The 22,983-nt window shown below is 37.4% G+C and overlaps 2 protein-coding genes, 1 long non-coding RNA gene and 2 pseudogenes across 6 annotated transcripts; 1 reads left to right on the top strand and 4 right to left on the bottom strand.

The window, feature by feature from the left end:
* Positions 1-1,633: 1,633 nt before the first annotated feature.
* LOC126625424 (cullin-1-like) lies at positions 1,634-2,346 on the bottom strand. Its single transcript, XM_050294521.1, has 3 exons — positions 2,281-2,346; positions 1,950-2,199; positions 1,634-1,845 (listed from the first exon to the last, which is right to left on the bottom strand). Exons 1-3 carry the CDS (start codon positions 2,344-2,346, stop codon positions 1,634-1,636), a joined length of 528 nt encoding a protein of 175 aa, XP_050150478.1.
* Positions 2,347-2,558: 212 nt separating this feature from the next.
* Positions 2,559-4,914, bottom strand: LOC126627515 (cullin-1-like). Of its 3 annotated transcripts, XM_050297098.1 has the most exons (3): positions 4,673-4,913; positions 4,472-4,583; positions 2,559-3,735 (listed from the first exon to the last, which is right to left on the bottom strand). In XM_050297098.1, the coding sequence occupies exon 3, from the start codon at positions 3,725-3,727 to the stop codon at positions 2,768-2,770; it is 960 nt and encodes a 319-aa protein (XP_050153055.1). In that variant the 5' UTR covers positions 3,728-3,735; positions 4,472-4,583; positions 4,673-4,913; the 3' UTR covers positions 2,559-2,767. The 3 variants fall into 3 exon arrangements, with proteins under 3 accessions (XP_050153055.1, XP_050153056.1, XP_050153054.1); XM_050297099.1 differs by lacking the exon at positions 4,472-4,583 and having other exon boundaries at positions 2,559-3,752; positions 4,673-4,914; XM_050297097.1 differs by lacking the exon at positions 4,472-4,583 and having other exon boundaries at positions 4,673-4,911.
* A 1,225-nt stretch (positions 4,915-6,139) lies between these two features.
* LOC126627522 (uncharacterized) lies at positions 6,140-8,499 on the top strand. Of its 2 annotated transcripts, XR_007625032.1 has the most exons (5): positions 6,140-6,219; positions 6,784-7,403; positions 7,541-7,634; positions 7,762-7,912; positions 8,092-8,499. It is a non-coding gene; the product is annotated as an uncharacterized LOC126627522 (long non-coding RNA). The 2 variants fall into 2 exon arrangements; XR_007625031.1 differs by having other exon boundaries at positions 6,784-7,634.
* A 12,175-nt stretch (positions 8,500-20,674) lies between these two features.
* On the bottom strand, positions 20,675-21,592 carry LOC126625423 (cullin-1-like; annotated as a pseudogene).
* Positions 21,588-22,344, bottom strand: LOC126627519 (putative RING-H2 finger protein ATL21A; annotated as a pseudogene).
* Between the last annotated feature and the right edge of the window lie 639 nt (positions 22,345-22,983).

Below are 22,983 nucleotides of genomic sequence, written 5' to 3'. Positions count from 1 at the left end.
AGGACAGAGTTGCTTGGAAGAGCTGTATTAAACCCAAAATCCTTTTTAACATTTTGTTTACGGCTTCAGTATCATGTATGCCTTCTAATTTTAGATATGCCTATGTTACATATATATAATATATAGTTTACTGCTTCAGTATCATGTATGCCTTCTAATTTTATATATGCCTATGTTATATATATATATATATATATTATAATATTCGGTTGGTTCGGGATTACTGAACACTTTTAAAGATGTGGCCGAATCGCAAGCCGAAACTTTCGGGATCGGTTCGGAGATGAGAGAGAGGGCAGTAAGGAGGGAGAGATAAGCGGGGGATGGGGCGTTTGAGACTCTGAGTTTGGCGAAGAGATTGAAAATTTAGGGTTTTTATTTTATTTTATTTTGAATTTTACATATATTAAATTAAATTGGTAAATGGATATCCGTTATAAACGCGGGTAATAACCATAACCGATGGATACCGGTTATAACCGTGGGTAATATTCATAACCCTCAATTTAAATTTCACGGATAAACCGTTATACCCATAACCTTTTGTTCATCTAAACGGTTACCCATAACCATAACTGTGAGCTTTAAATGGGCGGATAATCGTGGTTACCCAAATCCATGGGTATTTTGCCTATCCCTATCTATTAGTTTATGTCATCTCCAATGAACAGGGCTAAAGGTTTAGAGCAAAAAAAAAGAAAAAAGGTTTGATTTGTCAAAAACCTCATCTCCAATCAATGACTGGGCTATAATTATATAGAGCCCATCATACTATTATTTATCCAAATGGGCATTAAGCTAACCAAATGTAGCCCTTCTCTTAGCGATTTTTCTGTGACTCAACTCCTCAGTTGTAATAATTGATTCAAACTTAACGGCTAGATTTGAAAACATCAAATGGTAGTTTAATTAAATTAACCAATAAATTTAAAATAAAAAGTTAAAACTAATAAATTATCGAGGGGCTATGTTTAGCCTCTTCGGTTGGAGTTGGTATATGAATATGGTTTGACACTGTTTATTTAAAAATAATTATTTGTAGGACTATAATGCGGGAGAGGGCTATGTTTAGCCATTTCGGTTGGAGTTAGCCTTAGTAACCATCAAGTTAACATTGTATTTCCGACATGGCATCCAGTTGGCCAATATTTTGCTTGTATGAAGTCACGTCGATGTCAAATTGATTAACAAATGCCACATGGAAAACAAATAAGAACCCTTTTTTTTGTTGCTAGATGAAAATCGCAAGCTTGGAGATACAGATAAAAATAAATAATGACTGATGTGGTATCATTCCGACGTTCATGTAAGCAAAACGTAGGCTCATCAAGTGCCGTGTAAGAAATAGCATTGACTTGATGTTAACGGATGAAAGATGGGTGCAAAGTGTAATTTCATAATATCTTCCATTTTATTCACTTTCATGTTTTTGATTGAAAGAGTTTCACATAATTTACAGCAATCCAAGAGTTAAACTGGTATTTAGCACAAATCTTTACCATGATCAAACGAGTAAAATGGCATGTACAATACAGATCACTGCACATAGTATGCCACAAAAGCACAAGAACTAGATCAAGAACCTGCAAAATGCTCCTTTTCGATCAGTTGAGTTGCATAAACCACCACCAACTCATGTAAGCTTCTTCTCACTGCTCGATTGCAGGTAATGAGAAACTCGATCCTTCTCCATTTTCACGCTTTCCTCTACTTTCGACATGCAATCCGAGTAATTGTCCTCCGTGATCCAACTTGATGCTTTACGAGAATAGTATTCACCAGTTTCTCGTAGCATGTGTTCTTCAAAGTCCTCTCTATAAGGATCCATCTTTCCCATTCCAAATTCTACACACATTTATCACATTCTTCAATACTTCTCTGTTGATTTCCTCCCCCTCGCATTCTTTTCCAACAACACGAATTACAGCAACTCTCACATCCGCATTTACCTCCCGGTAAACCAAATCGCTGGAAGTAGTTCATCCCAACTTGATGTAGCGGAGGAAGTGACCTCCGAGCGATGAAGTAGCAATCAAGATAATGAAAGAAGCGCGCAAGCCACCTAACCATAATTTTATTGTTTTCCCAACGTTTGACAAATTCCTGCAATAAAATGTCATCCTGCTTCTCTCTTAGAGAGGGCAAAACAGTTGAAGTAATGTATTCGTCCAATGTCTCCCGATATTTTTCATAAAGCTGCTGCGAATAATCGTAAGGAGTTTTTGAATGCACAATGTATGGATAGTTGTGTAAAGCATCATATACTCTTCAGGTGTGAACTGAGTCTCCGGTAATCCTTCTAAAATCGTCGTTAGCTTTGTAACTCCCTGCTGCATATAGATCCATCCTTCAGCCCACTCCATTATTTTGGTTGCCATTGTTGTGAATGGAAATATTCAATATATAACGTCCAAACTGTAACGGAAACATTGTTAGGCATTATAATCCTAATTTCAATTTCTAGATACGAACAAGTGCAGAAAACACATATGAACGGGATTGAAACGAGAAGAATAACCAATGAACGCAACCTAAATGCCACAAGGCTGAAGATGCTGTAACGGAAACTATGAGTTCTATTGTTAGAAATATATCCATTTAAATGCCACAAGGGCAACATTTCCAAGACACAAATGGCACCAAGGTAGTTAAACTCAAGGATTTCAAAATAGCTGCACATAATTCGCAGCATATCCAAAAGTAAAACTCATGATAACTACACTTTGTTACCATTTTTTATCGTTCAATTGTTGTAGTGCGACTCATCTCACTCCTCAATCATTACAGCATCTTCAGCCTGTTGAACAATAGTCGAACCTTCAGCAGGAACTTGCTGTTCCAGTGCCACACTAGTAATAAATCTCCTAGAAAGCTCCTCCAAATTTTCAATTGTAAGCAAAGCACATCCAGATTCAGAATGCTTCTTCTCAATCAGTTGATTTGCATGAATCACTACCAACCAATGTTTCACTGTCTCCATTAGCTTCTTCTCACTGCTTGGAAGCAGGTAATAAGAAACTCTATCCTTCTCCCTTCTCAAGCATTCTTCAGCCTTCAACATGTAATCCGTATAAGAGTACTCCAAAATCCAACTTGATGTTTTGTGGCAATAGTACTCGCGAGTCTGAATGAGCATGTATTCTTCGAAGTCCCTTTCATACACATCCAATTCTCCCATTCCAATTTCAACATATATATTTATCACATTCTTCAGTAGTGCTCTGTCAATTTTCTCTCCCTCGCGTTCTTTATCAATAAGGCCAAGTACATAATATCTCACATCAGCATTTACCTTCTGATAAACCAAATTACGGAAGCAATTAAGTGCAACTTCGTTTGGCCCAGGAAGTGATGTCTGATTCTGAGTGATGCAGTGGTCATCAGAAAAACGAAAGACGTGTGACAGCCACCTAAACATAACTTTATAATTTCCCCAACTTCTGACAAACTCCTGCAACATAAACTCATGATGCTTCTCCAGAAGAGAGGGAAGCACTGTTGAAGAAATGTATTCCTCAAATGTCTCCCGATACTTTTCATAAAGCTGCCGAGAATAATTATGAGGAGGTTGCTGAATAGACATGTTATAGATGGTTGTGTAAAGCTTCATATATTCTTCTGAGGTGAACTGATGTTCTGATGATCCTTGTACAATCCTGTTCATCTTTGAGATCCCCTGCTGTATATAGTCCCAACCTTGCTCCCACTCGATAAATTGGTAACCCATTGTTGTCCCTGAAAAAATTAATATCCTCCAAGTATTTTTTTAAAAAAAAAAAACATAAACATAGAGATTTTGTATCAAGCTAGAGACCTTGAGTGGCTAAAATTTACAATTTGGAATTTCTATCAGACTCTTCGATAAAAGAAATAACTAGCGAGAAAACAAGTTTAAAAGGTAAATAATTAGTATGAGATTTTATGGCCGTCAAATAGGCACTAAGAACAATAAATAGTGATTTCATTGAAGGATTTAACTGACCTGAGCCCAAACTCATGCATATGTCCTACGTTTATATAAGGCACATCAAATTCACAACAACCACAAGCTAACATGTTAAGTCTGAATCCAATAACATTCCTTTTTCCTGTAACCTCGATGATACGAGGGAGACTTACTAAAATAAAGCAAGAACACCTAGCCGGGGAAAACATAATGAACATGAAATATAAACAGCATACATACAACAGAACCCAACCGAAAGCTCCCCTCCATTTCGATTTTCGACATATACAGAATGTAACGGATGATGATGCTGACTTTAAGACTCAAAAGGGTGTTGGACTATACTCAGTAGCAATACAAGATGCACACTTGGAAACATTACAGAAATCGGCATCTGTACCCCTCTAGTTTCCTACAATTCTCTTTACACCTTAACCACGACATTTTTCGAGTTTTTCTTTCTTTGTATTATGCATTGATCCTTTTATGAAAAAGTGTTTATCTTGAAATTAGATAATTCTATACTTTCGGAAATTGAGCAAATAATCCTCTTCTCTCTAACTTTCTGCTTCTCCAAATAGATGTTCCAAAATCCAATCGATTTCTGTTCACTCAATTTTATCCACGATAGTAATTCCTAAAAAATTAAAAAAGAAAAATAACTAAAAATTAAAAAAGTTAAATAACAGAAATTAAGAACAAGCAGCATAGAAAAATGGAATTTACCTTTAACTGGTTCGCCGGTGAAAATTTAGGTTTGCTTTTCTTCTCACTTCAACTTGGTAAAAATATTGGTCTACGGTAAAAGTAATTTAAAGAGATAACTGTAAATCAAGTGGGAAACTAAAAGCGGAATCCGGAAGCTCATTTCATAGCAGGCAGATTGCCAAACGCCATGAGAGCTGGAGCTAGAGGATACGCGCAGGGAGGGTTTTGGTGAAGACTCAAACCCCCATTGTAATATACAGAGAAATTAGGATTTGGGGCTTTTCATTATTACCATTAAGTCCTCGTGGTTTTCTGTTTGTTTCAGTTAAGTCCCATTGTTCGTATGTGTATGTAGTGGGGTTACACTCGTTTGAAAAGTTCTATCGTTTTTATAAAAAAATGTTTTAGAAAATAATTTTTAATAAAAATACAAGTTAATCCTGAAAAAAACACTTGAACTGCTTCCTACAAGAAACATCAATTATGTGCAAACCGATGCTTAAGCATCTAAAGTGCTTTTAAAATTCAAAAATATTCTCTCTGAAAGTGCTTTTAAGTGAGTGAAAGCTCTTTTAGAAAAAATGTTTTAGATCAATACTTTGTAAAAATATATTAATCTTGGAAAAAGCACTTCAAAGACATTTTCTCAAATTGCAGTCTTAAGTGACTGAAAACGTCATTAGAAAAAATGCAAGTTAGTCATGTAAAAACACTGTACTTTTAAAATCCAAAAACATTTTCTTTAAAAGTGCTTTTAAATGACTGAAATCGTTTTTTTGAAAAAAGATTTAGAAACCAATCCATAATAAAAATACAAGTTAATCATGCAAAAGTGTTTTTTTTATGTAAAGGCATTTTCAGTCATTTAAAAGTACTTTTCAAACGAGTAACAATAGCTGGAAATTCATCATGATGCTGGTGAATAAGAAGATAGTGGCTAGAAAGAGGCTGAAATGCCTCTCTTAGTCTTCTTAACCCCCAAAAAGTGGACTGACGTGACAAAATCATCACCAGGTTCCCTTTTTGAAGAGAAAATTATGTAACTTCGGTTGTAACTAAGCACATAATTAGAGCAATTAAGCAGCAAATCACAAGTTCACTTCACTCGTCAAAACTATTAACTTAACATAATCACTCATTTACCGGCCCACCCTCACCCTAATTCATATTTTAATATTAAGTATGATGAGATATGTTATTTATCGAGAGATTTTTCAACGTGACTAGAACACGGGGTGGTACACCACATGTCACTATACAAATGGTGAGATATGTGTGTTAAAAAATTATGGGTGATTTTGTATAAAATCAATTAAAAGTTATGATACTAACAATAGGTCAATCAAATTTATTGGAATTATAAATAGGTCAATGAGACTTTAAGATGCATTAAAGCACCTCAATCAAATTAAAATTACAAATGATGCCATTATCATTTAAAACACCAAACCTTTCCATCTCCCTCATTTTAAATCGCACAACATCCATAAATTCTGACGAACAATTCGCATTTGCACTGATTCCAACGAACAATTTGCACTTGCGACTGAGAAATCACGTTCAAGGTAATTTGTTTTTCCCTATTTTCTTCTTGTTCTTCAATTCTTACGTTTTAGGTTATTTGAATTGTGTTTTTGAGAGCTTTGATGTAATTTTGCACACTATACCTTTTGGTTTTGAATTTGAGCTTGTTTGGATATTAAAATTGGTATGGGCATATAACAAATTTAGTTTGTTTCGGCATATTTGTTGGCTCTGTGTATGTTTATTCATGGTGGTTATGTTGTTTAGTTTAATTCCCTCTTCCCGTTCTCTTTTTCTTAGGTTATGTGTTCCATTTCAAATTCTAAATTTTGTGGATTCCTGTTCTGTGATTGTGCATTGAGATTCAAATAGGTTGTGGATTCAGACACTTTGTTGTAGTGTTTGTTTCTTGTTCTATAATTGTGCATTGAGATTCAAATAGGTTTGTGGATTCAAACACTGGAACATAGTGTCTGTTTCTTGTTCGTGAATTTAGGCACTTCGTTGCAGTGTCTAATTCATGTTGTATGCTTTTACATTAATGGATTCATACATACAGTATTAATATCGCTTACAGAAACTGTATATTTTTTTTTCTTTTACAGTTGAAACATGTCCCCAAAAAAAGTTAAAGGGATACATAGACAAGCGAAAGGCAGTACTTAAAAAATGAAAGCAAAAGGGCAAGAAAACAGAAAGGCATGTGATCGAAAAGCTAAGCACCTAGACCATGCGTAGTTTAGGTGCAACACGAATGCCTTCAACACAATTGTTCAAGAGGTGAAAGGCATCCTCAATAGTAAGCAAATTGACTTGCCAAAGAAAACTCCATGTTGGCCCTTAATAAAGCCATTCTACGATGTGAGCAAGGATGACATAGTCAAGTTGGACTTCGACTTGAACGAGATGGTGAAAGTAACCATCAAACCAAGTCATTCAACTTTGGGAAACAAAGTATCAAAATAACCTCCAAATAAGTGACGAAGGTTTTGGGGCTACCAAATGAAGGAAAGATGCCTAAATGATAGGGCCAAGGTTCAACTCAACTTTCCGACAAAGGTATTTTGGTAAATGGAAAATATCGAAAGTGAAACTTGATAATGGACTTTATAAAGCAATTGCATGGGCTACCAATCCACCTCTACATAATTCAAATTAAGCAAAAGGAAAAGGAAAAGAAATGAGTGAAGAAGAGTCTGAAGTTGTTGACTACGACAAGGATGTGGTAGTGTTAATCCTTCTTGAGTTATGTCTCACGATGCTTTTCAGCAACTTTACTAGCACACTAAACTCGAAAATTGTGGAGTATTGCGAGAAGTTAGAGAAGTTATCTAAATATTCATGGGCTCAATTTGTTTGTAGCTACATCAACACTTCATTGGTTGAACACGCTAAGGCGAAAGAAACTGAAAATAAACCAATGGGATCAATCGGTGGTTGCATCATTATACTTCCAGTGAGTCCAACAATTTTTTATATTCATTTTTATTTTAATTTTTTGTTTTTATTACTTTTTGGATTGATGTTTTTATAGTATAAAAATTAGCTTTTAACTTAACATGTATTTCATTATTTTTATGCAGTTTCTGTTATGTGATAGAACTACTCTGTGATAGAACTACTCTCATACAACCAGTGATTGGGAAGGAGATCTCCACACCAATAATGACAAAATGGAGCCTTCAAGAGCTGCACACCAAATTCAACCAATTAGGGAATGTTCAAAATATTGAGGTATAAACATACTCATAGCATTATACGCATGTTTTACTTTTGATCATTGTAAACATGAAAATTCTGTAACAAATAAAATGAGAACACGTGTACCAAGTAGATTTGTATTGATTTGAATTTGTAGGGTTACAATCTCTGTTTACAATTTTCCTTTGATCCAATCTTCAAATTTGATGTAGATGTGTAGGTTGTTGATCCAAGGGTCGCGATGACTTGATCTCGAACGAAAGATTGAACGATTGTTTCAAGTTTTGAGCTTGAAAACAACGCGTGGATGGTTTTCACGTCAAAGCTATGGCAAAGGTGGTGTAGATGTGAGATTTCGTTGATTCAAGGGCCTTGACGACTTGATCTTGAATTGAACGTCGTTACAAGTTTTGAGCTTGCAACAAAGTCTTGAAAGAATCAGCACAAGGGCTTGTTGATTCTTTAAGGGAGTGTTTCGGCTTTTGGTCGAAAGAAAGCTTCAACTACCTTCTTCATATTGGCCGAAATTTATAAGCCTTGTTGCTTACTTTGTGAGCAATCTTTAATTCTTGCTTGTTTTGTGAAGATGCTTTGGCTTTCTTTCCGGTTTTGAGAGATTTTGGGCCCCTTCCCGATTTTAAGGGGGATTTTCTCCCTTTTGCCGAATTTTGGGAATGTTTTACACTTCCTTTGCATGATTTGTGCCACATGTCATTGATGAATTGTCCATTTGTGATGAGTCATATGCCACGAGGAGCCTTGTGAGGCATCATTTGTATTTAACGAAATTTACATGTTTACAAATGCCCCCACTTCAAGGCGCGTTGTAGGCATGTGCTTGTCACATGTAGGAAACGTGTTTTGAAGTCCTGCAATGTGAATGCGAACAATGAGCGTTGGGTGTCGCCTTTTAAGCTAGTGCGAACAAGGAGCATTGTGTGTCGCCTTTTAAGCTTGTGCGAACAAAGAGCATTGTGCCATGCAGTTTAGGCTCATGTAGGCGATGAGCTTTGTGCTATGTGCAGTTTAGGCTCATGTAGGCGAGGAGCATTGGGTGTCACCTTTTAAGCTTGTGCGAATTGAGTGTTACCTTTTAAGCTCGAGCTAACAAGGAGCATTGTTTGTTTGGTTTAGGGGTAGTAGCGCTTTAAGAATCTGCCATTGATGGGGCCAATCTTCAAGCTATCTTCCACCATGATTAAGTAGGCGTCGTTGGTGTACACCTATTACGTAAAATCCATCCCACTTTGATGTGATCTTGCTTTTGTTTTGTGAGTTGTGATGATAGGCCTTCGTAATACCAAGATAAGATCTCCAGTTTGGAAAGAACTTAGGCGGACTTTCTTGTTGAATGCCTTGGATAGCCATACTTGATGGCATTCCAAGTGTTGTTGAGTTTCAAGCCTCCTTTCATCGACTGCTTCTAACTCTTGAAGTCATAACTTTGCATTTTCATCTTCAGTCAAGCCTTCTTGTATAGCCATCCTTAGTGAAGGGATTTGACTTTCGAGTGGTAGGACATCTTCCACACCATATACTAGAGAATAAGGCGTAGCTTGGGTAGGAGTTCTACATGTCGTCCTATATGCCCAAAATGCTTCGCTTATTCTTTCATGCCAGTTTCTTTTTGTTCGGCCGATTACCTTTTTTAGGAGGTTGCACAACATTTTGTTGAATGCTTCCATGTGACTGTTGGCTGAAGCATGATACATGGAAGACTTATGCTGCTTAAATTTGTATTTATCGCAGAGCTCGTCCATGAGTCGAATGGAGAACTATTTTTTGTTGTTGGTGACGATGTAGCGATGCATACCATATCGATGAATGATATGCTCTTTGATGAAATGGATGACAGTTTCCTTCTTGACTTTCCTTAGGGGTACTGCTTCAGCCCACTTGGAAAAGTACTCCATTGCGGCTAGGATGTAGGCTTCTCCAGCAGATGATTTTGGTGTGATTGGTCCCACGACGTTTAATCCCCATGCATCAAATGGCCATGAAGCAATTGTAGAGTGTAATGGCTTAAGCGATTGATGTATAAAGTTGGCATGGAATTGGCAGGCTTGGCACCTTTTGGTGTACTCCAGGCAATCCTTCGCCATGCTTGGCTAGTAGTAACCCATTATTTTGAGCTGGAAATGTAGCTTTGGTTTAGAATGATATGTCCTACATACGTCTGAGTGTGTTTCTTCCATGGCTTGATTGGCTTCTTCCTCACCTAGGCATCTCAGAAGTACTCATTCAAAAGAGTGTCGGTATAGTGTTTCTTTGTAGTAGAGGAAGTGAGGTGCTCGTTGACGTATTTCAGTTTGGTTTCTAGGATCGTCTGGAAGTTGTCCATGCTCTAAGTAGTTAATCAGTGGTTGTCTCCACTTTTCAGCGTCGATTAGAAATACTAAGATGAGATTTGTATCATCTAGTAGCATTTTAGTGACGAGTAGGATCACCCATCTTTGGCAAACTAGCACGTCCGCAACTTCATTTTCTCCTAGTGCCCTATTTGAGGCTAGGTTAGCAAGAGCGTTTGCCATTTGATTTTCTTTTCTTGGCACATGTTCTAGCGTTACAGCCTCAAACTTTTGTAGCAGTTGAGTTGCTAGCCAAAAGTATGGTACAAGATCATCCTTCCTCACTTCATATTCAGTCAAGAGTTGATTAATTATGAGCTTGGAGTCGCCATACACTTCTAGCTTTATGATTTCCATGTCGATCGCCATTTGGAGTCTAATGATCAATGCTTGGTAGGGTAGTACTTGTCTTTGTGGTGACATGAAAACTACTCCTGCCTTTGCTCCGTCCATTCGTGCGGATCTTTCAAAGAACATTGTCCATGTCAGGAAGATGTCGATGTAGAACACTTCTTCATCAAACAAGTCATTTGTGATTTTCCAATCGGCTAGGATTAGATGGTCGGCAAGGAAATCTGCTAGGGCTTATCCCTTGACGACTTTAGCTGGGACATAGATAATCTCATATTGATTGAGAAGTAACGACCATTTAGCTAGTCGTCCTATCAGAACAGGTTTGGACATAACGTACTTGATTGGGTCAGCTTTAACAACCAAGTGGATAATGTAAGCATGCATGTAGTGTCTTAGCTTTTGGACGACAAAGACTAGGGCAAGGCACATCTTCTCGATTGGTGAGTAGTTAAGCTTGGCACTAATGAGAGTTCTACTTAGGTAGTAGAGTGCTATTTCCTTTTGGTCTTCATTTTCTTATGCCAAGAGTGCTCCAATGGAACCTTCTTGTGCGGCAATGTATAGGATGAACGGCTTTCCAGGCACGGGAGCTCCTAAGATAGGTGGGCTTACCAAGTACCTTTTTATGCTCTTAAAGGTATTACGATAGATGTCATCCTATATGAATGAAACATCATTCTTCAAGAGTCAACTGAAGGGTTAACAGCGTCCAACAAGGTTAGAGATAAAGCACCTGATAAAGGCTAGCCGTCCTTGTAAACTTTTCAACTCGTGTAGATTCCTTGGCTCGGACATTCTTTGAATGGCTTTAATCTTCGATTGGTTTAATTAAATGCCACGGTGCTTGACAATGAAGCTAAGAAACTTCCCAGAGGTGATGCCGAATGCACCTTCAACGAGTTTATCTTGAGGTTGTAGTGCCGTAGTTTGTCGAACAACATTCGTAAATCCTTCAAGTGATCGGATATCTTCTTGGTCTTGACAACTACGTTGCTTATGTAACATTCTACATTTTTGTGTAGCATGTTGTTGAAGATCTTCTACATTGCACATTGATATGTAGCCCCAGTGTTCTTCAAGCCAAAAGGCATTAACTTGTAGCAGTAGATACTTTTTGGAGTGCAGACGGTGTTAGCTCCACGTCTTTGGGAGCAATGCGGATTTGATTGTACCCATAAGAGCCATCTATGAATGGTAGTGCCTCGTGGCCAGTGGTCGCGTCCACTATGATTTTGATGATTGGCAAGGGAAAGTCATCATTCAGGCAAGCATCGTTGAGGTCTCAGAAGTCTATGCAAACAAGTATTTGTCCAGATTTCTTAAGGACAATGATGATGTTGGAGATCCATTTAGGGTATTGCACCCCTCGAATGAAGTCTGCTTCAATTAGCTATGTAGGATTTTCGGCCCCTTTGTGTGTCTTGGGTCCTTGTATTTATAGACTTTCAAAGCTTGCCTTTGGATGGATTTGGCTTTGATTTGTGACATGATTCGTCCATGGGAGAATTTAGGCATGTTTTGTGTCTTAATTTTAGCCACCTTCTTCATATTGGCCGAAATTTATAAGCCTTGTTGCCTACTTTGTGATCAATCTTTAATTCTTGCTTGTTTTGTGAAGATGCTTTGGCTTTCTTTCCGGTTTTGAGAGATTTTGGGCCCCTTGCCGATTTTAAGGGGGATTTCCTCCCTTGTGCCGAATTTTGGGGATGTTTTACACTTCCTTTGCTTGATTTGTGCGACATGTCATTGATGACTTGTCCATTTATGATGAGTCATATGCCATGTGGAGCCTTGTGATGCATCATTTGTATGCAACGAAATTTACATATCTACAATCATACATATTATAACACAATAACTTTCATGGTGCAACCATTTTTCGAAGCACAAAGTGAGATTAATGATTGTGATGATGTGGAAGGGTATGATTATGGAAATCACGATGATGTCAAGGATGAAAATTTTGCTAGTGCAACAAATAATGATGGTGAAGAGGATCAGGGTGACGAGAATGAGGAGGGTGATGAGGATGAGGGTAGCAAGGATGAAAATGTAAGTAAACAACAACTGGAATGAAGTTTCTTAATTTTTATGTTAAGTTTTAAATGCATTGTAGTTTTCAATTATTAACATTTGAATTTTATGATGAAATACACATCAATGATGCGACTTTTGTCATTGTTCAAATATACAAAACTAAACCTGCCTCAAGAGCATACTTACACAATTATGCAAAAATCTTCTACCCCATCCTCAAATTGTTGCCCAACGTGATGAATATAATGCAACCATTCATTAGACAACAAAGCCTTGCTACTAGCTGTCATTGACCTTCCCAAGAAGTTTTTGCGATCTTTGCAACTTGAACTTGTAGCACAAGATAAAGAACTATCGTCGTTCCATTGTACTAGATCATTACCCATTGACAAAACCTCACTACACACACTAACATCCTTTACCAATATATCAATTGATTTTGCCTTTGCTATTGTCAAACATGCCAACATTATATCAAACTCATTCTCATTTTCTAATACACAATTAGAATAATTCAACAGTGAATACCTCAGCATGAAACTTCTCATATACAACTCCTTAAACCTCAAATGAATCACTTTGTAAACGTCAACATATAAAGAACTACGTGAAACTGGAAAAAACAAATTTTCCATTTTGTATGTACACTTTGCAATCACACAAAGCTCCATTATCCTAAAACAAAAACAAAAGGACTGAAATCACTAACACAAAACATAAATAGACACTGCAATGAAGTTCCTACAAAATTGAAAAGATGCCACTAACACTCAAACACAATCAAACAAACACCAAAACTCTACCCAACGAACATCTAAGCTATAATTAACTGAGATTTCGAAGAAGCTTAAATTTCAGAGCAACAAATTATCAAATCATATCCACAACCATAGGCAAAGCCAAATTTTGAAAAATTTAAATTCAAATTTAGTACAAAATCACAAAACTACATCAATTCAATGCAAATAAACAAAGAGAAAACGAAGAAACAATTGAATGCATAGAACATAATTGGGAAAAAAACACATATCTCAATTTATCAAACACCAAATATGGTTGATCTCTAAACACAGCAGAAAACTGAAAATCTTAGAAGATTTGGAATCGTATGCATCAACCAAGTATCTTGATTAAAGTTGCAGCTAAAATTGAAGAAAAAATTTCGCTGCCATTGAAGCTCTGGTGCGATTGTCCTCTATTGAATGTGAGGCTTCTTCGCATGATAGTTCATCAGTTGAATGGAAGGCTTCTTTGCGCAAATAAAGGGAGATTTGTTAGGCAAAAACGTAATTTTGTAATGGCTTATAGTAACTTGGGCTTTCTTTATTGACTTATACCAAAATAATGTAAATAGTCCATTGATTAAGTCCAAAAGAAAACCTCTGCATTGATGATATATGGTTAATTAGTAATTTTTTTTATTAATTTATGGCTAAATTTCCTAAAAATTAATAACTTAAAAAATAAAATTTCTCACTACTTATATAAAAACACGTGGTGTATTACTTGTATTTCGGTCACAATAAAAAGTTTCTCATTCCGCACCATACGTGAGAACAAATACATACATTCTTTTTACTTTGAGCCACACAGATCATTAATATTGTTTCATTGAAAAAGAAAAAATTGCATATTTAGTCCATGCAATCTGAGCCATTTTGCACTTCTTCAATGCAGTTTAAAATTTTTCTGTAGATTTTATGGAAAGAGGCTAGGAATGTGTTAAAGATAAAGAAGAGTTAATTTAAAGAAGATAAAGAGCTTAGCAAGAAAAGAAGAAACATGAGTCAAGTTACCTTATTTTGATTTAACCTTTCTTAATCCTAATCCAACTAAGTTCTAGCCACAAGGAGGGTTCCTAAAGATATTAGGACACTAAATAAAGGATTCTAGAAGCCTTAATCTCAGCCACAAAGGGGTGTCACACCACCTTTCACCTTCCTTGCCGTGCACACCATTCTTGTCCCCTCCATTGGCTCATTGCTACACCATTTTATCACTTTCCCCTTCCTTGCCTTACACACCACCCTTGTCCCCTTCATTGTCCCCTTGCTGAACCATTCCACCACCTTTCACCTTCCTTGCCGTGCACATATCCTGTCTCATTCCTTGCAGCCTTGACCTTTTGCCTTTCCTTCCCTTTTCCTTGTCATACCACTCCCTTTCTTTTCCCTATCTGTGCACTCCTTCCCCTTTCTTCTAGATTTCTGCCACAACTTTCACTTTCACTTTCACTTTCACTATTGTGTCATACCTTTCCCTTTCCCTTGCCTTGTGTCCCCTTCCTTGTCCCTTTAACCTTTTCCTTGGATTTTTGATTTGATTTAGAGTTAAAAATCCTTCTACAATCATTACTTTCTTTCCCTTGGTTTTTTTGCCGCACCCTAGTTGTATTTCCTTAGTGTTTTGACATATTTTGCTATTTAAGTAAGTGTGTAACAGCCATTGGGCATTCATCATTCATCCACTTCCATACACACCTTTCACCACCATTCTCACAACCAAAATCCATATACAAACATCTTTGCTGCATCCATCATCTCACCCATTCACCACCATACATACTTTCAACCATTCTCCCATACAAACCACCACTCAAACCCATACCTTGTGTCGCAACAAAGAGAAGAAGGAGGACCCTTGGAGCTTGCATTCAAGTTTGGATTGCTGGATCATTCTTAAGTGTTTTCAATATTTTGTTTTCAATGTCTAAATTTATGTATCTTTGTTTTGTGAACATGTGGAGCTAAACCCCTACTTAGCTAGAGGGAAGTTCGAAGCCATGAACATCCTTGAGATATGAATTGATTTCTTCCAATTGTGATTTGATAAGTTGTGAATGCAATTCAATTAACTGTTTTCTTCAAAACTGATTCTTGTATGTTGATTAAGGATGCATACTTCGTTTTCATGCATGAATTTGATGCTAGAATATAAATGAGTTTCACTTAATTGTTACAAGTTTATATTCATGAGTAGTGAAGGTTACTAGTCACAATCGTGTTAATTGAATTCTTGTCAAACGTATTATGCATTCATAGTTACAAATGTCTCGTCAACACTTAAGATTTTTATGGAACGTAATGATCTCTGATTGTATCTCTATTATGCATTCATGTAGGGGACTTTTCGAGAATAATTTGGGTTGTCGCATGCTTTCATCCAATTCAAAGAGTCAAGGAAAATCTGAGGATTAATTAGTGCATCATGGTTAATCTGGGGTGTTGAACTTCATAATTTATTGAAAAGAAATTGGAAATCGATTCATGTACAAGTGTGCCATGTGTGAAGAATGAACCTCTAGCTAATCCATCAACCATCTTATTTCCCAAAATTCGTTTTACAATCTGTTTAGTTTTACAATTTGTTTGTTTGCTTAAAACTCATCAAAAACCCAATCCCCTTTACCTTAGAGTGTCTAATTAGTTAGAATCAGTCTGAGTTTGTGTTTTTAAGTGTTTTGAGTCAAGTTTCAATCAATTTTCGTCCAAGTCATTGCTAGTGTCTAGTTTGAGTCTATTTAGTTGTTTTAAGCTGTTTTGAGCCATTCTAGTTAGTTTTGAGTCTTTTCAGTTTGTTTTGAGTTCTTTGAGTCTAGTTAAGTGTTTTTAAAGCCTAGTTTGATGTTTTAAGGTCAGTTTTAATAGATTAGCAATCCCTCATAATCCCCGGTCCAGAACGATCCCTACTTACATCTTTACTACAATTGTCAAAAAGAGGGTTTAATTTGTGTGTAAGTTTATAACACATCAATCTAATACATATTTTCGTTGATGTAGAAACAATCCCTTTGAAAAGGTTGCCCTTTTGATGCCCAAAAAATACTTCAGCTTTCCCAAGTATTTGATAGCAAAGGTTTGGCATAGTGAGAGTTTTAGTGCCTCAATTTCAGCGACACTATCTCTTGTGATGATGAGATCATCCACACAGATAAGCACCACCAATTTCCCACTAGTGTTAGTTCTTACAAACAATGAGGAGTCAATAGTACTTCATAGGAATCCATTATTCTCTAGAACTGAGCTGAGCTTGGCATACCAAGCTCTTGGAGATTGTTTCAATCCATAGATTTCCTTGTGTAGTTTATAAACCATGTGGCCTTTAATACCATCATAACCTGGAGGAGGCTGCATGTACATTTCTTCTTGTAACTCTTCGTGAAAGAAAGCATTCTTCACATCTATTTGATAAAGAGTCCACCCACAATTGATTGCAATTGAGAGTAAAACCCTCACTAAATTCATCTTGGCCACAAGTGCATGTTTCCTTGTAATTTACCCCAAAGGTTTGAGTGAACCCTCGAGCAACAAGCCTGGCCTTGTGTCTCTCAATAGAACCATTAGCCTTGAATTTAATCTTGTAAATCTAACGACTTCCAACAGCCTTTTTTCTTGGTGGTAGTTGAACCAAGCTCCAAGTTTTTATTTTCTTCTAGAGCATGAAGCTCATCTACCATGGCTTGAGTCCATTGTGGGAGGATAGATGTCTCTTGAAAGCTTCTAGTTCACTGAGTTTATCAATTTCACAGAGAAATGAATCATGAGATGTTGAGAACTCACCAAGGCTGATAGTTTAACTGATAAGATACAGTGAGGCATAAGTAACATAGTCTTGCAGCCTAGTTGGAGGTTTTCTGGTTCGAGACGATTTCTTCTAAACCCTTGAGACTCTGTCGGAGATTGTGAATGATCAGAATGAGACTCCTCGTCTCCCTTATTAGCAGGGATACAATGATCAGAGATTGAGCCAGGTTGTATTTCTTCAATATTTGGTATCATTGCAACTAAGCTTTCTTTCAACACTGGATTATTAATGACCGGAGGAAGTGGAAACATTTCAAACAATTCTTCCCCCTGACCTGCAGTATTCTCTCTATGAGTAAAATGTGGGCAATCTTTTCAAATTTCACATCCCTTGACACAACACACTTTTTAGTGGCTGGATTGTAGCACTTGTATCCCTTTTGGGTGGAAGAATACCCCACAAACACACACTTGGTTGCCCAGACATCTAATTTGTCATGGTTCAAGGCTTGAATGTGAACCAAGCAAACACATCCAAAAACCTTGAGGTGTGTCAAATCAAATTTTCTACCCTTGAGTACTTCATAGAGAGATTTAAACTCTAGCACACGACTTGGGAGTCGATTAATGAGGTAAGCGGAAGTGAGGATGGCTAATGACCAAAATTTCTTTGGAACATGCATGTGAAGCTTAAGAGCACGAGTCTTCTCCATGAGATCTCTATTTTTTCTCTCGTCTACTCCATTTTTTTGGGGAGTCCCTACACAACTGGTTTGATGTATTATGCCCTGAGAACTTCTGTATGGAAGCATGTTGTTGAATAGAAATTCAGTGCCATTATTTGATCTCAACACCTTAATGTCTGATTGAAATTGAGTTTTAACATGCATATGAAAATCTTTGAAAATAGTTTGGACTTCACTCTTTGATTTCATAAGATACACAAAACTCATTCGAGAGAAGTCATCAACAAATAAGACAAAATACCTAAACCCTTTTATTGATTCAGTTGCAGGTCCCCATACATCGGTGTGCACCATTTCAAAAAGTTTACTTGTCCTAGACATTGAGTTACCAAAAGGTAGTCTAGTAAACATAGAAAATTGACAAGTATTTCAAGTAAAATGTGATTTACAAAAATTTGAAAACAGTTTAGACAAGATAACTTCAGAGGGGTGAGCTAATCTCTTATGCCAAAGTTGATTTTCATCCATGGACTTCGATTGGGCTTGAAAATCTTGAGTAAAACAGGTGTTCTTGCACAAGTAATAAAGTAAATTTATGAAGACCCTCACCAATCATCTTCATGGTGAGAACATCTTCAAACATCACGTTATTTAGTGAGAAAATGGCAGGCAGTTTAGGGTGTTTATGATCTTTCCAATTGATAGAAGTTGGAGAGGAAATGTTGGCACATATAAGGCAATGGAAGGTGTTTTGTGTGAGAGTAAGTTTATTTCTCTTTTTTCCCAAAACTAAAACAGTTTTTCCATTTGTAACAAACACATGTGAGGGATTTGAAAAACATTTAAAATGATGCAAATTTGTGATTTTGTTTGTCATATTATCTGTGGCTCCTGAATCAATTAACCAACAATCATTTTCAGTACTAGTTAACAAGGCAGTAGTGAATGCTTTGAGTATATCTGGTGCTTCATCTCGTGAAACTTTCTCATTTCCAGCAAGAAAGCCGAAAGTCCTATATTGAAAATACAATTCAAAGTATCAAAATTCTTCCAATATATTAACCAAAATATACTAAGATTAAGGTAAAATATATAATATAAAATCTACTCATCACTTCATCTCATGAAACTTTCTCATTTCCAGCAAGAAAGCCGGCAAATTGTCCCAACATGGTTGCATGATTGTTCTCTTCATTTCCTTGAGCTTGCGAACCTCCTCCATGTCCCTTACTTTGAAGATAAGCTGCAAACTCATTGACAAGAGACAATGGATTGGCAGTGAACTCCATGGATCCTTGTGAGACAATAGAGGGATGAACATTAGCAAGTTGGGCCTTGTATTGAGGTTGAAATTGCTATGAGGACCTTGGTATCATTTTTCCATCTTTGCTGAACTTAGGCTTGAGTTCAGGATGAAGTTCCCAACACTTGTCTTCCACATGACCAATGCCATTGCAATATTTGCATTTTAGGTGTGGATTTCTACCATTGTACACCTTAGCCTCCAAGTTCTTGTAATTTGAGGCATATGCCCAAGTCTAAGTCAATCTCGAGTTGTGCTCAACATTCATCACTTTCTTCCTTGCTTCTTCTCGTTGGATAGTTGCACAAACATTGTTGAAGGTGGGAAGCTCTTGACTCATCAAGACATGACTCCTTAGATCGTCGTGCTTAGAGTTCAAACTCCCCAACAGTTGGTATATTCTGTTTTCGTCAGCTCATTTCAGGAGAATGGCAGGATCTGTGGTATGTGAAAGGTATACATCCAACTTATTCCACATAGCCTTGAGGAGTCCAAGGTGTTGAACAAATGTTTTCCCTTCTTGCTGGGCCCTGGCAATGTCCTTCTTAAGTTAAAAGACACGTGCATAGTTGTTTTGATTTCCATACATATCCTGCAAGGTTGTCTAAAGTTCACATGAAGAATTGTAGTAGCTAAAAATCTCAACAATATGTTTCTCCATGGTGTTGAGCAGCAAGGACATGACAAGTTGATCCTTGCAAAGCCATGCACCATATGTAGAGGAAGAGATGTCTACAAACCCTAATTTCCCTTTGCCTCCGAGACCAAGAGACACATCTCGAGACCAAGGGAGATAATTAAACTCGTTCAAGAGAACTAAACACAAATGTTGATTGGTGTTAACCTCGACGTCTGAGAAATTTGAAGGAGAGGTATGCGAGATGTCACCCTCTATGTTTACTGAATCTTCTTCAACCATGGCTTAAGATTGAAGGAAAGATGCAGCGAAAAAAATGGCCAGAGGCAGGTTACAAAACTTGCTCTGATACCATGTAGATTTTCTGGTTTAAAGTTTCAATGTATATTTCATGTGTTTGTACAAGAGTGAGTCCGGGTATATATGAGAAGGATGAGGGAAAAGAAACGAGATGGGAAGGATGGCTGCAGCAAGCAGTCAACAAGAAAGAAGAAGGCGTGTTGCCTACCTAATCTAAACCTAGCACAAAGACATTACCCAATCAGTCTCCTCCCTTAAATCAAGGGAAAGGTGATTTACATACCCTTACCCTAAAGATTACAATGAGCCTTACCTTAAAGATTACAATAAGCCTTACCCTAGAGATTTACCTAGGGGTCACCTTGGTATTAGATTCCATATGCAGCATCAGTAGATGCAGTATCAAACATATGCAGCATCACAACATTTTCTAATTTCAGTTTTGCAATCTGATAACTTATATGTTACTTTAGCCCCTATTAATGTTCAAAACAGAAATCAAATGTGGCAAGTACGTGATGAGATGACCACGTACGTACTGTCACATTAAATTTTTGTCCTGTCAACAAGAATGAATCAAATATTGAAACTACACAAACTCGGAAAATTACTTTTGAAGGGAAGTTTTCATCAAATTTTAGGTGAATTGTTGCACAAACATTAAGCAGAAACGTTTCAGCTTAAATACATTATTACATTGGCAATAGGCTTATCCTTCCTATAGAGAATGCTGCAGTTGATCAGTTACAAAAACCGCGAGCAGCTCATGTCCAACTTTCTCCACTAGCTTCTGCTCACTGCTCGGATGCAGGTAATGAGAAACTCTATCCCTCTCCCTTCGCAAGCACTCCTCGGCCTTCAACGTGTAATCCGTTTCAGGATCCTCCAAAACCCAACTTGCTGCTTTGCGAGAATACTATTTTCCAGTATCCGTTAGCATATGTGCTTCAAAGTCCTCTTCGTAAGCATCCATTTCTCCCATGCCAATTTCAACGAATATGTTAATCACATTCTTCAGCAGGGTTCTGTCAATCTGCTCCCCCTCACGCTCTTTATTAATAAGACCAATTACAACAACTCTGGTATTGGCCTTGATCTCTCGATAAACCAAGTTGCGGAGGCCGTTAAGTCCAACTTCATTCGGGGGCCTGAGTGATCTATCAGCGATGAAGTAGCGATCAAGATAATGAAAGAAGCACGACAGCCATCTAACCATAACTTTATGATTTTCCCAACTTTTGACAAGCTCCTGCAACATAAACTCGTCAAGCTTCTCTTTCAGAGAGGGCAACACAGTTGAATTAATGTAGTTCTCGAATGTCTCCTGATATTTGTCATAAAGCTGCCGAGAGTAATCAAAAGGCGGTTTTTGAGTACACATGTTATAGACAGTTGTGTAAAGCATCATATAATCTTTCGAGCTGAATTGAGGCTCTCGCAATCCTTGTATAATCCTCTTTAGCTTGCTGATCCCTTTCTGCATATAGCTCCATCCTTGTTCCCACTCGATAACTTGTGGTTCCAACTATAATGACAACAAATAAGGAATTACTATGTTACTATACACCAAGAAGTTTTAAAATTATCATTAGAAATTTAAAAGTTTTTGGAATAAGAAAGAAAAGAAAGATGGAGTCCGGTAATATTTTACTTTTAGCTTGTGTTTGTTGGTCTGTTTCGAGCTGCGGTAAGCTTTGGCCTTCATTTGCTTCACAATCTTGTTGCCCAAGAAAGCCCCAAGTTAATCCAAGATCAAAACTACTGTCCGAGAGATAAGGACGACACCCGAAAGTAATGGGGATCGTTTTCACTACCCTGCAAGAATCCGGGACCGACAAAGAAGGCTCCACAGTGTAAACATGATAGCCCAAGCCGCTTAAGCAGGGGACTTCTGCAAAAGAAGGCGAAAGCCTAACAGGAGAGTTGAGATACGAGTATTCTTTCAGAGCATAGTAATATCGAAATGGGGTAAGGGAGAGATTGAGATTGAGAAAGACTTGATGGATGCAATTTTTGGGGTCGATAAGATCGAGGTTTTTGACATCGTACGAGATGGATTTCACTACCATGTCACCATACGATGGGAAGTGAATTAAGGTAGTGTTGTTGTTGCAGTGAAGCTCATAACCATGGTGGCCACAGTGTTGCGAATGCGGGCCTCTTACATGGAAAGGAGACTGAATATCGGGAGCGCAGTCATGATTGCACTGTATCAAGAAATATTGAGCTGAAGAAGAGGATAAAGAAGATGTAGGCAGGCATAGCTTGGCAACTGGGAATGAAATGTAGTATATATTTACTTCTCACACACCCCTTGATAATTTATGTCCGTTGATCTTCTTCAATTCATCCGATCCGACGGCCGAAAATTAAAAAGGTGTGTGAGAAGTAAAATGAGGTGTGTAGATGTCACACCCCTATATTAAAATTAAGTGAAGTCTCCAAGTTGGAATTAGTGACCCTATCCTTCTTTTTAATCTTAAACAAGGACAATATTTTAAACTATTCCAATCTACGAGAAGGGACTCAAATTATGAGATAAGCGACAGACACACTATCTTAGCCAACTGATGCAACTATGTTTACAATCTTAAACAAAGTTTGGGCCACCAAAGTGTGTTGGTTGGGGTTGATTTCTGACTTGGGGCAATACAATGAGGAAGTAGATGAGAAGGGTAGAGGGAGGGGTCCGAAGTGGCCAGCCAAAACCAATGATGACGGTTGGGAGTTGGGATCAACCAATTGAAAGGCAATGAATTTATAAGGCTTATTGTAAACTTCTCACAAGTTGCAAGTCCTCCCAAGTCATCTTCATCTTCTTTAAGCTTGATTTCGTTGACTTGAATCCCTTCCATAGATAATAGATATGCTTTTCACGAGAAGTGTAATTTTGGACTGGACTGATGGACAAATGGA

Source organism: Malus sylvestris, chromosome 6, assembly GCF_916048215.2.
Source record: "Malus sylvestris chromosome 6, drMalSylv7.2, whole genome shotgun sequence".
NCBI classification, from domain to species: Eukaryota; Viridiplantae; Streptophyta; class Magnoliopsida; order Rosales; family Rosaceae; genus Malus; species Malus sylvestris.
This window is presented reverse-complemented; position numbering and strand designations above follow the sequence as displayed.